This window comes from Sus scrofa, chromosome 1 (assembly GCF_000003025.6).
Source record: "Sus scrofa isolate TJ Tabasco breed Duroc chromosome 1, Sscrofa11.1, whole genome shotgun sequence".
Taxonomy (NCBI): Eukaryota; Metazoa; Chordata; class Mammalia; order Artiodactyla; family Suidae; genus Sus; species Sus scrofa.
This window is the reverse complement of record NC_010443.5, coordinates 268,354,144-268,368,142: the sequence shown is the minus strand read 5'-3', so window position 1 is coordinate 268,368,142 and position 13,999 is coordinate 268,354,144. Positions and strand designations below refer to the sequence as shown.

General features: G+C 58.4%; 1 protein-coding gene across 2 annotated transcripts; it reads left to right on the top strand.

Annotated features, from left to right (window-relative positions):
- AK1 (adenylate kinase 1) lies at positions 2,484-13,111 on the top strand. Of its 2 annotated transcripts, XM_005660452.3 has the most exons (8): positions 2,542-2,597; positions 5,791-5,843; positions 6,018-6,056; positions 7,615-7,650; positions 7,829-7,992; positions 8,684-8,800; positions 11,416-11,607; positions 11,859-13,111. In XM_005660452.3, the coding sequence occupies exons 3-8, from the start codon at positions 6,050-6,052 to the stop codon at positions 11,925-11,927; spliced, it is 585 nt and encodes a 194-aa protein (XP_005660509.1). In that variant the 5' UTR covers positions 2,542-2,597; positions 5,791-5,843; positions 6,018-6,049; the 3' UTR covers positions 11,928-13,111. The 2 variants fall into 2 exon arrangements, with proteins under 2 accessions (XP_003122225.3, XP_005660509.1); XM_003122177.6 differs by lacking the exon at positions 5,791-5,843 and having other exon boundaries at positions 2,484-2,597.

The following is a 13,999-nucleotide window of genomic DNA, read 5'->3' as shown; positions in this document are numbered from 1 at the left end:
GCCACAGCAACACGGGATCCGAGCCGTGACCTACACCACAGCTTACAGCAATGCCGGATCCTTAATCCACTGTGCGAGGCCAGGGATCGAACCCACAACCTCATGGTTCCTAGTCAGATTTGTTTCCGATGTGCCACGATGGGAACTCCAGGATTTCATTTTTTTTTTTAAGATGTTTTATATTTTTTTCCATTATAGTTGATTTACAGTGTTCAGTCAATTTCTGTTACACAGCAAAGTGACCTAGTCATACATCCTATTCTTTTTCCTCATTATCCTCCATCAGGCTCCATCACAAGTGACTAGATATAGTTCCTTGTGCTATACAGCAGGATCTCATTGCTTATTCTCTCCAAATGCAAGAGTTTGCATCTATTAACCCCAGACTCCCAGTCCATCCCACTCCCTCCCCTTCCCCCTTGGCAACCACCAGTCCATTCTCTAAGTCCATGAGTTTCTTTTCTGTGGAAAGGTTCATTTGTGCCATATATTAGATTCCACATATAAGTGATATCATTTTGTGTTTGTCTTTCTCTTTCTGACTTACTTCTCTTAGTATGAGAGTCTCTAGTTCCATGCATGTTGCTGCAAATGGCATTATTTTGTTCTTTTTATGGCTGAGTAGTATTCCATTGTGTGTATATATCACATCTTCTTAATCCATTCATCTGCTGATGGACATTTGGGTTGTTTCCATGTCTTGGTCACTGTGAACTGTGCTGCAATGAACATATGGGTGCATGTGTCTTTTTCAAGGAGTTTTGTCCAGATATATGCCCAAGAGTGGGATTGCTGGGTCATATGGTAGTTCTATATTTAGTTTTCTGAAGTACCTCCATACTGTTTTCCATAGTGGTTTTATCAATTTACATTCCCACCACACTGTCAGAAAATTTCTAAGGCAGATCCTCTGACGTACTACTCACCCGCATCCCCACAGATGGGGAAACTAAAATCCCAATGATGAGAACCTTGTCTGATGTCACAGGTGGCAGAGCTGGGAGCAGATCCAGGCCTCCTGATGTCCAGGCTGCTGTTGCTAAGAAACCACCCATCTAAGCTGGTCTCACCCTCTTGCTTAAACACCTTCTGTGGCTCCCTAGTGCCTATAAGACAAATTCCAAATTCAACCCACTCCACCATCTGGAGCTGCTGCCTTCAATGTCTTGATGTGATCTAGTGGTCAGGTGCATGAATTTTTTTTTTTTTTTTTTTTTGGTTTTGTTTTTGGCGGTGCTTGCGGCATGCAGAAGTTCCCAGGCCAGACGTTCCATCAGATTCGAGCCACAGCAGTGACAACTCCGAGTCCTCAACCTCTAGGCCATCAGGGAACTCCAAGTGCATGAGTTCGGAAACTGCATGGTCCTAGGCTCTCATCTCTGTCCTGCTACATCACTGAACAGCTACTGCTATGTCCTGGTCTTGTGCAGAATGCTGGGTAAATACATCACCTTCTACCTGGGAACCTCAGGCAAGTTCTTTTACAGCTGTGACCCTCACTTTCCTTCTCGGCGTTTAATGACTAACAGACGTGGTCTGAGTCCAGTGCTCTGCCCAACATCTGGTGCCAGTGAGTCTCAGTAATTGGAGCTATTCTTTTCATCAGGATTATCATTCCCCCATCTGGGTACCCACAGCCTTTTCATGGGGGCAGGGCTGCTTTTTTTTTTTTTTTTTGCTTTTTAGGGCTGCACGGGTGGCATATGGAAGTTCCCAGGCTAGGGGTCAAATCAGAGCTACAGCTAAAGGCATAAGCCACAGCTACAGCAGTAAAGGATCCGAGTCTCATCTGTGACCTACACCCAAGCTCATGGCAACACCAGATCCTTATCCCACTGAGCAAGGCCAGGGATTGAACCTGCATCCTCATGGATACTAGTCGGATTTGTTTCCGCTGCACCACAACGGGAACTCCAGGGCTGGTTTTTATCATCTTCTACACAGTCACCATCTGGGAGATGGATATGTGGGCAATCTCTGGGGTCCTGAGGGGTTTCAGGCCCAGAGGATCGTTTGGGGCCCCTTTCAACAGAGAAGGAGGAGTTCCAGGTGGCTCTTGGCCCCAAAGCCTCTGGGCAGGATCTGAGGAGGGGCTGGGGGACTATCTGGCCAGCACAGTCCCCAGAATCCATGCCTCAGTCACCCTCTGTCTGGTTCTGGCCTCTCTCTGCCACCAACTTGCTGTGGGTGGGATTTTGTGCAAAGAGCCTCAGTCCTCCCCCCACCCCCAGCCACTGTCCCTGGTCCCGGCCCCCTGGAGTGATGTGGACACAGTGGAGGTAATGCAGGAATGAAAAACCCTCTGGAAAAACTGTGAAGGAGCCATGCGCCTGCAGGCACAGCCACCTGGGGGTGCATGGCAGGGGCACCGGTCTGGCCTCCCGCCAGGGCTCCGCTCTGGTCCAGCGCCCCCTCCCTTCCCGGCCCGCTCTCCCGCTCTCCCTCCCTCCGTACCCCCCTCCCTGGCAGCTCGGAACGCTGGCTCCCGGCATGCCGCGCGCTGCTGACAGCCTTATAAATAGTCGCCTTTGCAGGCGGCCCGGCAGGACGGGTAGGGCACGCACTGGCCCCGGAGCCCACTCGCACCCCTCCCCCAGGTCAGTGTGTGCCCGTGTGTGTGCCTGTGCACGTGAAGGGGGGCGCCCCTGCAGGGAGTGGGGGAGCCACACGCACCTGGGGAGGGGGGTCTGCGTGCTTGCGTGTGGCAAGGTATTCTTGGGGTTTGTGTGGCTGTGTGTTGGTATTCTTGGTTGTGATCTGAATGCATCTGCCTGCTTGTATTCTCCAGGCTCTGCTCTGGGTATTTGTGCCACACTGTGTGTGCCTTTGTGGATGGGGGTGTGTGTGTGTGTGTCCCAGCCGCCGTGACAGTCACCCCTTTGTCCCACTGGCACTCCCGGGGCTCCAGGTCCCTGCCCTTGGCACGGCCCAGCTCGGGCGGGCCCGGGGAGGGGGCGCTGTGGCTTGACTCCCTGCCCCAGGACCGGGGCGGGAGCAGACTAGGGGATAGGAGGAGCGATCCCGTCTTGTTTCGAGTGCTGGGGGCACGGAAGGCAAGCCCCCTCATGATTGTGCCTGCCCCTGCCTCCTGAAAGGTCAGGGGCTCTGTGGGAGCTCGGGGGCCCAGCCCACGGGGCCTTTCCTGAGTATTGCTCAGCTACCTACCTAGGACTCTTGAGCAGCAGCAGGACAGAGCCTGGGGGTACAGGCCCAGAGAGGGCATACCAGCTGCCCAAGGTCACACAGCTGAATGATAGAGTTGGGATTTGAACCCTAGCCAATCGCCAACCCCTGGGAAGGTGCTTTTGGTCAGGAGCTGGGAAACTTGGGTCTCGCTCTGGCCTTGCCCTGTGACTGAGGTTAAGTCACTGTCCCTCTGGGCCTCTGTTCCCCAGGCCCCTCAGCAGACCACCTAGTCATGCTAGGAGTTACCTTGGCCCTGACTTGGGGGCCTTATAAGGCCTGGGTGCTGAGCCCGTAACCTAACTCTGTCCCGGACCCCTGGCCTCTGTGTGGACTCCTCACAACCAAGTTATTTTGGGCCAAGAAATGGCAGGTGCCAGCAGGACAGAGGGGCTTAGGTTACCAGGAGCAGGTGGGGCAGGGTAGGTCGAGGCCACTCCTCAGGGTGTCTCTGCAGGCTGTCCCTGGCCTGGGGACCCTCTCCCTCCCCCACCAGCTATGGAGGGACATTGGCCGCTCTGACCCTTTCTTAAGCACACTCAGCAGGAAAGAGGCTATAACTCATACCCCACGGGTGGCAGGACGGTCAGCAAAGCTGCCGAAGGACCTAGGGGTTGCCAGGCCCAGGGCAACAGAAAATGCGGCCCCATGTATGACCCCAGCCAGGCCCTGGAGCAAGTCTCTCCTGCTCTCCAAGCCTTACTTCCTGGGAGTTCCCGTCGTGGTGCAGCAGGATCGAATTTGACTAGGAACCATGAGGTTGTCGGTTCGATCCCTGGCCTCACTCAGTGGGTTAAGGATCTGGCATTGCTGTGGCTGTGGTATAGGCTGGAGGCTACAGCTGCGATTCGACCTCTAGCCTGGGAACCTCCATGTGCTGCGGGTGTGGCCCTAAAAAGACAAAAAACAAAACAAAACAAAACAAAACCCCAAAAAACAAGCCTCACTTCCCTCCCAAGATGACTGTAAGGATGAAGCAAAGCTCCCAGCTTTTGCTCCACCAGGGCCAAGGCCAGTCTGGCGGGATTCAGGCCTGCAGGACAACAGAGAGGCCCAGAACAGTGAGGGTTGTGCAACGCTGGGAGATGGTCGGAGGAGGCACCTCCCAGCGTGAGAGTGGAGGGCAGAGTCCCGGAAGGCTTCCTGAAGGAGGTGACACCTGAACTGAGTCCTAAACAGTAGCACCTTGGGGAAAGGCATCCAGGTATTGGGTGCAACCTTAGCCGGGACCTGGAGGGGGACACGATCACGGTGGGTAAGCGAGCTCCACGCAGGCCCAACAGCAGCTGATGAGGCTGTAGGCCGTGGTGGGGGCCAGGTTGCCGGGCCCTGTCAGCTTCCTTAGGCTTTATGTGGGGAACCGAAGGGGCCACACGTGGAAGGGTTTTGAGCCGGTGGGTGACATGGTCTGATGCTTATCAGACGAAATCCTGCAGATGACCTGGTGGGTATGAGGCTGGGGAGGCCCACGGGAGGCTGGGGAAGAAGCCGGTTCTCATGCTCGGAACAAGGAAGTGACAGGGAGGTCACAGCCTGGGGAGACGTTCAGGGCTGGGACATGCACGTGTCAGGTGGAGGTGGGTGGGGGAGAAGGTGCTTGTGCTGACCCGGGCCTCTGGCTGCGGGATCAGACACTGTCTAGTGTCTGGGTGTCTGCGGGGTCTCCAGGCCTGTCCAGAGGCTGTGGATGGATGAGGCTGGGGACAGAGGCCTGGGCCGGCTGGGCAAAGATGGGGGTCCTGAAGCCAACGGTGAGAGGGTGGACTGGAGGCCTGGGGTGGGCGTCCCAGGCAGCAGGAATGCTGGCCGAGGGTCAAGTGTCTGTGACGGGGTTGCTGGTGGCCTTGGGAAGGGCTGGTGGGTGGGGAATAAAGAAGTGGAGGCCAGGAGTACCCACTTTGGCACAACAGGATCGGCAGTGTCTTGGGAGTGCTGGGACGCAGGTTCTATCCCCAGGCCAGCACGGTGGGTTAAGGATCCGGGGTTGCAGCAGTTGCAGCTTTGGTTGTGACGGTGACTCGGATCTGACCCCTGGCCTGGGACCTCCATATGCCATGGGGCAGCCAAAAGAGAAAAAAAATAAAAAAAGAAGTGGGGGCCGAAGATGTGTGTTGGCAACTCTGAAAAGACTAATGGGAAGCAAGGGGCAGGGGGAGATTGGGGAAGCAGAGGAGGAGGGGTGGATCCAGGAGGGGGTGGGCTTGATTCCCACGCTGAGAAGATGGAGCAGCGAAAAGAGGGGGCAGGGACCCCCTGGGGCTGGGGGAGGTGGAAATTGAGCCTGGGCAATGGGGAGAGCCTGGGTCCCCCCACCGCAGGTAAGGATCCTAGGGGCTGTGGCCACATGCGTGGCCCTGCGGCTTTGTCCCCCTCAGGTGTCTGCGTCCCTTTGAGCACCCTGGTCCCCAGGCCATCTCAATGAAGATGCGTGCAGCTTCCCTCCCATCGGGCCGCCTCCCGGGCTTTTCTCGGCCCTGGGGAGCGTTGTCAAGGCGCGGGGCAGACGCAGGACCCAGGGCCGGCTTTCTGGGACTTGTGAGCAGAGCAGCTCCGCCATTGCTGGTGCAGCTAGCCGTTTACACCTCTTGGTGTCCTTTTCACCACCAGCCAGGCCCCGAGGGAAGAGGTGGACAGGAGTGGGCTGCTGTGCCCTGTGACAGGTGAGGCAGCGGAGGCACACGCAGGAAGGTCTCTCAGCCTCCTGGGCCTTTCCTGCCCCCCAGCGTCCCCCTGCTCCCTCAGGGGATGGTCAGGGCCTGGCTGCCCCGCCCGGCTGGGCAGGAACGGAGCCCGTGGGGAAGACTCCCCCTCACCCGCCCCACCTTGTCTTGCAGAGCGCTGACTCGGCTCCCCGGACCGCGGCAGGATGGAAGGTACGAGGCTCCTCCCCTTTTCTGCCCGCAGCCTGGGCCTCAGTGTGCCCATCTGTTAAGGGGGTGTGATTTGGGGAGACTTTCGGGAAGGTTTGGAGGTGGCTCTGGGGCAGCCAGAAGGGGATGTGCCAGCTCCAAGATTAATTTTAGAAGGGCTGGGGCCTCCTGGAGGCTCCCAAGGGCCCCACAGCACACCTCCAACACTGGTATTTATAGAGCTGAGTCTCTGGCTCTTTCTGGAGAGGGGGTGGCGCTGGCGAGGGAAGGCCTGCCCTGTGCAGACGCCCTGAGCCTGCAAATGCCAAAGTTATCAAGGACACGTTCCTGGCCCTCTCCGGGGCTGGTGGGGGTGGGTCTTGAGGATGTCTTGGGCCCTCCTGGCTCCGAGGGGCTGGGACCTGGACGGAGACTTGGGCAGAGAGCCCGGCTGGCCCACCTCCAGGCAGCACCACCCGTCCCATCCCTGGTGCTGGGCCTCAGCCTGGGCAACTCTTAAAGGAGCCCAGCAGGCCTGGCTGCTGCTGCTGCTGCTGCTGCTGCTGCTGCTGCCGCGGCCTGAGGCCGGCAGTCCTCCTCCACCCCTGGGGCTCTACACATCGGCCACCACTGGGCTGTGGCCCCCCCACCCCCCCAGGCTTGGACCCATCACATGACAGCAGACGCGGGGAGCCCACTGGGAAAGGGGCTCTTCTGACAGCGCCTCTCTACCTCCAGCCCCAGGGCTGGAAAGGCCCTCGGGAGCTGCTGAACTCACCTCCCCACTGGGACAGGAACTCCTTTCCTAAGGGCACAGAGCGAGGGGAAGGCCGGGCGGCCTGGGAAGAGGCCCCGGTCCAGCGCCCGGTCTGGCATCTCTGAAACAGGCCCCCGCCTCTCCAGGCCTCGGCTGCCCTCTGTCTGGTGGGGCTGTGGGCTTGCTGGGCTCTGAGCGCCGAGGAGGTTGAGGTTGAAACCTAAGCTCGCCTCCGTCTCCGAGCAAGGGTTCCACATGCCCACCACAGCCCTCCTCCCTGGCAACCGTCTCCCGGGCAACACGTGTTGTGGTTGCCAACTCGGCACTGGTACCGCCCAGAGAAGGCAGGCCCAGGGCCTGGGGCAGGCCCAGGGCCTGGGGGTGGGTGGGCAGTGGGGAGGTTTGGGGACACAGCCCAACAGGACCATGGGGGCCTGCTGCTCGGCACGAGACCTCCGCAGTGTGGAAGACTCTAAAGCCAGAGGTGACCTGGCACCTCGGTCCAGCCACCCACAGGGAGGGACCGAGAGGGTTGGCCTCTGAGCCTCCAAGAGGGTCCCTCTCCCAGCCTGGGCCGAGCCCATAGCCTCCAGGCCTTTGTCTCTGTGGGTCTCTCCGCCGGGGACCCCCACTTCTCCCTGACCTGCCCCAGTCTCTCTGACATTTCCTTGCCTCTATGGGCTGTGACTCATCTGCCTCCCCAGAAGGACATGAGCCGTGTCTGTCCGGCTGCCTGAGGCCCTGCACAGGCCTGGGACTCCGGAGGTGCTTCTGGCTCTTTGTCCAGTGAGTCCCTGAACCCTGCTCCTCTCTTCTCTCCCACAGAGAAGCTGAAGAAAAGCAAGATCATCTTTGTGGTGGGTGAGTCCAAGGCAGGCGGGCGCGGCAGCAAACAGGGCAGGCCCTGGGGTGGGGGGGAGCCTGGGCCCGGGGGCTGCACCCGGGGCTTTGCCCCCATTTCGCTGGGTGGCCCCGGGCAGACCCTGTCCCTGCTGGGGCCCTGTTTCTCGGGGCTTCTGAATGGGGGGGGCGCTTGCAGGCGGGCCCGGCTCGGGGAAGGGCACCCAGTGTGAGAAGATTGTCCAGAAGTACGGCTACACCCACCTCTCCACCGGGGACCTCCTGCGGGCCGAGGTCAGCTCGGGCTCGGCCAGGGGCAAGATGCTGTCGGAAATCATGGAGAAGGGGCAGCTGGTGCCACTGGTGAGTGGGCCCCTGCGGGGCGCGGGGTGGGGGGCGATGGTGGCCCCGAGTGGACACCAGCCAGCAAAGCCCATGACACACTGGCCAGGCTGATCCTGACCTTCCCCGGCTCCAAAGCTTCCCAAGGGTCCCCGTTGTCCTTGGCAGAAAGATCCTTCCAGAAGCTCCCAAGAGCCTCCAGGACCTGCCCTGCGGACCCCTCCAGCCTCATGCCACCCAGGCTCCCTCCAGCTCTCTACCCCGCCCCCCTCGGCCTTTCTGTCCCCTCACACTGATCACACTCCTTCCTGCCTAGAATCTTCTTTCCACCTTGGCTTTTAGGCCTTGCTGACTCCTCAGATCGGGGCTAAGACCCCCACCACCTTTATACTCCAGTAGCCCCCCTTCTTCACCCATATGACCCAGGTGATGCTTGGGGACTGTAAATCAGCTGTGTGGTTGTCCCCTCTGTAGCCTGTGAGTTCGCAGAGGGGAGGGGCTCCATCAGGCTTGGTGCGCGGATGAAGAAATGAATGAATGAATGAAGACTTTGATCAATCAGTCGAGTCTTCACCGTTCAGAGAAGGCTTCCTGGAGGGGGAAGCCTGTGCAGGAAATCTGTGTTCGGGCAGAGGGCATTTCTGGCTGCCGAGGCCCGAGGAGGAGTGGAGAAGGGGGGCTCATGGCACCCCCTTCTTTTGTCGTGCCCCAGGAGACAGTGTTGGACATGCTCCGAGACGCCATGGTGGCCAAAGTAGATACTTCCAAAGGCTTCCTGATCGACGGCTACCCCCGGGAGGTGAAGCAGGGGGAAGAGTTTGAGCGGAAGGTAAGGTGTGACTTGGCCGGGGGTGGGGGGCGGGGGGGAGGTGGCCTTGGAGCTGTAATGTGGGGGAACCAGGCAGAGGCTGCTGAGATGCAGGGAAGGAGGGAGGGAGGAGGGAAAACAGGGGAGACCTTCTGGAAGTCTTTCTAGAGTCTAGAGGGGAGTCTATAGAAGAAGAGGAGGCTCCAGGGTGGGGTGTTCACACACCTGGCCTCAGGTTCCAGCTCAGCCCCTTGACACCAAACCTCAGTGTCCCCAGCTGCAAAATGGGGAGAGACAGTTTGCAGCTGCCTTGAGGGGCAGCATGGGGATTAGAGAGAGTGCACCCTTCAAAAGCGGGGCTTGGGGAGGGGAGTTCCTGCTGGGGCCCATGGGGATTGGTGTCATCTCTGCAGTATCAGGACATGGGTTCGAGCCCCGGCCTGGCACAATGGGTTAAAGGATTCGGCGTAGGTCGCAGCTGTGGCTGGGATCTGATCCCTGGCCTGGGAGTTCTATATGCTATGGGGCAGCTGAAAATGGAAAAAAAAAAAAAACCCACAAAAGTGGGGCTTGGCACCCCATAAACACATGGTCAGGGGGCAGGGAACAGGATGGACAGGGCTGGAAGGGTGAGGCTGGTGTGCAGAGAACAGAATCAGCGGGACAGGGCCACCAGGAGTGATGAGGGAGAGGGAGGTTCCCGCTGGGCTGAGGCCTCGAATGTCACAGACAGGAGTCTGGTCCCCTTCCAGGCACCACAGGGAATCTGGCTGGAAAGAATGGGCCTTGAGGAGGGTGGCTCTGGGCTGCCTGGAGCGGGGGCCCATGGGAAGGCCTTCCACGGGGTGGGGGCCCCTCCCCCAAACACACATGTCCTGGCCCATGTGCACACAGGTGAACAAGCACGTGTCCCTGGGCCCCTAGGGACAGAAACATACATGCACACGCACAAGCCCAGCGGCCTATGCCCTCATGTGCACAGGCCTGTCATGTATACACACACATGCAACGTGTGTACACAGATGCAGTCATCCGAACAGAGATGCGCGCGCGTGCACACACACACACACACACACACACACACACGTGCACCCAGACCTCCGATGTCACAGGCCACACAGTGGAAACAGATGAAGCTGCCAGTGCTTAGGAGGAGGGCGAGGTCAGCGAGGATGGCTGGGGACTTGGGACGGGGGCTGGGGGGGCGGTTTCTTGGCAGTGGGGATGCCTGCGGGGAAGACCCGGCATTTTTTTTTTTTGTCTTTTTGTCTCTTGAGGGCCGCACCTGTAGCATATGGTGGTTCCCAGGCTAGGGGTGTAATCAGAGCTGCAGCTGCCAGCCTACACCACAGCTCATGGCAACGCCAGATCCTTAACCCACTGAGCGACGCCAGGGATCGAACCCACAACCTCATGGTTCCTAGTCAGATTCGTTTCCACTGAGCCACAACAGGAACTCCAGGACTGGGCATCTTAGTGGGCCTGGAGCAGGACAGACCTCCACTTCCACTGCCCGTCTCTGTGAGGCTGGACCCTCTTTGGGCTTCCGTAGCTTTGAGCTTCATCCAGAGGGAGGATACTATATTTCTTGACCTCTGAGTGGATGCAGGACCTCAAGAAAGTGTCTGTCCTGATCTGGGCCTCAGTTTCCCTGTCTCTGAAATGGGCACATTGACTGGGCTTCTTTCAGGCAGGGAGGTCATTGCCCCTGAGGTCAGAGGCCAGGCAGCGCTGAGGCACGTCCTAATGCACTAGGTGTGATGTCACCTCAGGGTCACATCTAGAAAATGCGATTAATGAAAGTCCTCGTCCCTCCTGGGGCTGTCAGGGGCACTACTGTGGGTGCTGAGCTCGCACAGAGCCCAGCCCTACTGGGGCCTCCGGAGGTCGGGGCACCTGGTGTTCTTGGCTCTGGACACCAGGGGGCGCCTGGGCCTCACTGAAGGAGGACTGGTGCACCTTCCAAATCTTCCTGGTGGATGAAATGCTTATTCTGACAGTGACATTGTTCAGAACCCCCAGAGCTCAGCGGTCTCTTGCACCTTCACTCAGCCCTTATTCCTTTGTCAAGTTCATATCCAACAGGTATCAGAAATGTCTGCCTACCCTCAGGGGGTCCCGGCCTGGCGGGGGGAGGGACATTGAATAACTAACCAGGGGCCCTCCTGAGACAAGCTCGGCCCAAGTCAAGGGGACTGGAAGAGCATGTCCCAGAGAGCTGGACTGGTGGTGGCGGTGACGTCCAGGAAGATTGTTCTAGAAGGATGAGATTTTAGCTCAAATCCGAAGGCGAGCCTTTGATATTAAGGGAAGGGGTTCCCAGCAGAGGTTCCCAGCATGAGCAAAGGTCTGGCCCGGAGGAGGCGGGTCAGAGCCCAGACCACCGACAAGAGAGCAAAGGAGACGCAGGGGATGCGGAGTGGGGTGGGCAGGGCAGGTAAAGGGGTTTGGACTGTCTCTTGAGGGTACTGGGGAGCCATGGAGGAGGTTGGAGCAGAGGAGGGGCAGGGCTGGGGAAGGGCTTGAAGGTCTGGGTAGGTCTCCAGGGAGGCCTCAGAAGTGAGAAAACGGTGACAAGACGGCCCCAGGGGGCAGAAATAGGGCCCCTGTGACTAGACTAGTGTGCCCCCTCGCAGATCGGACAGCCCACACTGCTGCTGTATGTGGACGCGGGCCCTGAGACCATGACCAAGCGGCTCCTGAAGCGCGGAGAGACCAGTGGGCGCGTGGACGACAACGAAGAGACCATCAAGAAGCGGCTGGAGACCTACTACAAGGCCACAGAGCCCGTCATTGCCTTCTACGAGAAACGTGGCATCGTTCGCAAGGTGCGGGCCCAACGGTGCCCTTGGAAACCTGGGTCTTTGCTGGGCTGGGCTTCAAATTGCTGTGACCTGCAGCCAGCCCTCCTATCTGGGCCTTGATTTCCCCACTGGTTCCATAAGAGGCTGCTGTCCGCTAAGGCCGGGCTCAGGGGGGCCTGGCCTGGCCTCTAGGGGTGCTCAGCCCCCTGCTTCGGTGGTGGGGGTGCCGCCCAGCCCTTCCTGGCACCCTGCGCTCATGGCCCGTCTCCCCGCAGGTCAATGCCGAAGGCTCCGTGGACGATGTCTTCTCGCAGGTGTGCACCCACTTGGACACCCTCAAGTAGCCAAGCTGGAGCCCCTTCCCCTGCTCAGAGCCCCGCCCTGCCCTCATCCTGACTGGGCCCTCCCGGCCTGCGCTCAGCGCCGCCGCCCTGCCCGGCTGGAGCACAGGCAGAGGAAGCCACTTTATCCTGTTTTCATGGACAGCCGAACACTAAAGGAATTTCCAAGGACATTCGATTTTACTCCTGTTTCTTTGCTTCCATCAAGCTTCCATCACGGGGTATGGCCACCCCTGCCTTGGGGCTCCAGCCCCTCACCCTCCCGTTCCTCCTCGGGGGCCCTCAGCCCACCTCAGCCAGAGCCTCCCTCCTAGCTCAGCGTGCCAGGCCCTGGGCTGTGCCAGGCCTGGGGATGCTGGGTGACCTGGGCGAAATCCTGGCTCTTGGGGACTTGTGGCTGGGCAGAGCTGGGCCCTGGCCTGGGCTCCACTGCATCCTTGCTGCATGGCCTTGGCCCTGACCCCGCATCTCTCTCTGAGTTTGCTCTCTGGCCCTAGCCCCCGTCGAGCACTGGGCTGTGGCAGGCAGCATTGTCATGGGCTGTGGGGGCTTCCTGGGCAGTGGAGTCGGCACCCATCAGCTGAGTGGGCAGTGAATTGCTTCCTTGGTGCAAGAAGCTCTGAGGGTCTGGAAGGTGCATGGGGCTTGAAAGCGGCATCATGGTCAGAGGTGCCTCCCAATGTGTGACCCTGGACAGGTCACAACGGGCCCTTCCCAAGCCCATTCCCAAATCTACACTAGGCTCCTCCCCCACGCCTGCCCCCAAAGTTAGGACGAGAACACACTGAGCTGGGGGGGGTGTTGTCAGTTACCACGGCCTGTGGGATGAGAGACCAAGCAGCCTTGGCCGGGGGGCGGGGGGGGGGGGCAGTGGCGGAGGTGCTTTGCTTTGGGGTGGGTGCTCGAGAATCCCGGGAAGAACCATCTTGCCTCTTCTCTTTCACTCTCGGACCTCATCATGGAGAAAGTTTCCATTGGTGCTCACGTGTCCCTAACCCCTGTCCCAAGCCCAGCTGGCTCCCTTTGAAGCCAAGAGGGCCTTCAGCGGGCCACCCTCAGCTGAAACAAAGTCCTGTGGGGGCCGAAGGTGCCCGTTGTGTGTCCCCTTCTACTTATGGCAGGCGTGGCTGGTGTTCCATTTACAGCAGTTATTTCAACTTTCCTTTGAAATAAACATATTTAAGTTATAAGAGGCGAGTGTATGGAAAGAAGAACATCAAGAAATGATGGTACAGGGGAGGTAGGTTCTAGAAGGCAGGCATCATGCAGGTGATGATGGGTGGTGGTGTGGGCTGAAGGCCTCGGTAGCTGGTCTTTCTCTGCCCCTGCCAACTGGGGCGCGCGGAAAGGCCACCTTGCTCGATGACCTCCCACTTTGGGGTCTCCATGTCGCACCTGTCAAACAGGGCTCACACACACACACACACACACACACACACACACACGCACGCACACATGCACACACACGCACGCACCCACGCACTCACCTTCCATGTCAGGGTGGTGAGGACAAGTGGGGAAACACGCCCAAGATGATAAAGAGCTGGGGAAATTCACCTGCAAAATCTTCTTCATTATCTATTTTTTTTTTAAATGACAGCTTCATTAAATCAGGTGTACCTTCAGTTCATGAAAACCTAAGCTGACCCAAACTACTCACCATAGAATCACTTTATTCATGGAAAAAAAAACAAACAACCAAACAAGCAAACAAAAAAAAAAAACCCTTGAGGGAGTTCCCCTTGGTGCAATGGATTAAGAAGCAGACTGCAGTGGCTCGGCTCGCTGCCAAGGTGCAGGTTCAATCCCCAGCCTAGTGCAGCAGGTTAAAGGAACTGGCGCTGGGAACTTCCATATGCCGCAGGTATGGCCATTTAAAAAAAAAAACCCACAAAAAAAGTTAACAGTTCCAGGAACCCCTCCCCCCAGCCCCCCATCCTTGTCACCACAAACTCCTTTTGAGGGTTTCCTTCGTTCACATTTGTTTATTCTGCAACTTTCCGGAACAACTGCTATGCTGGCAAGACAGGGCCACAAGTCCCCTGCCCAGTGTGCTGTGGCTCCCGGAACAAAGG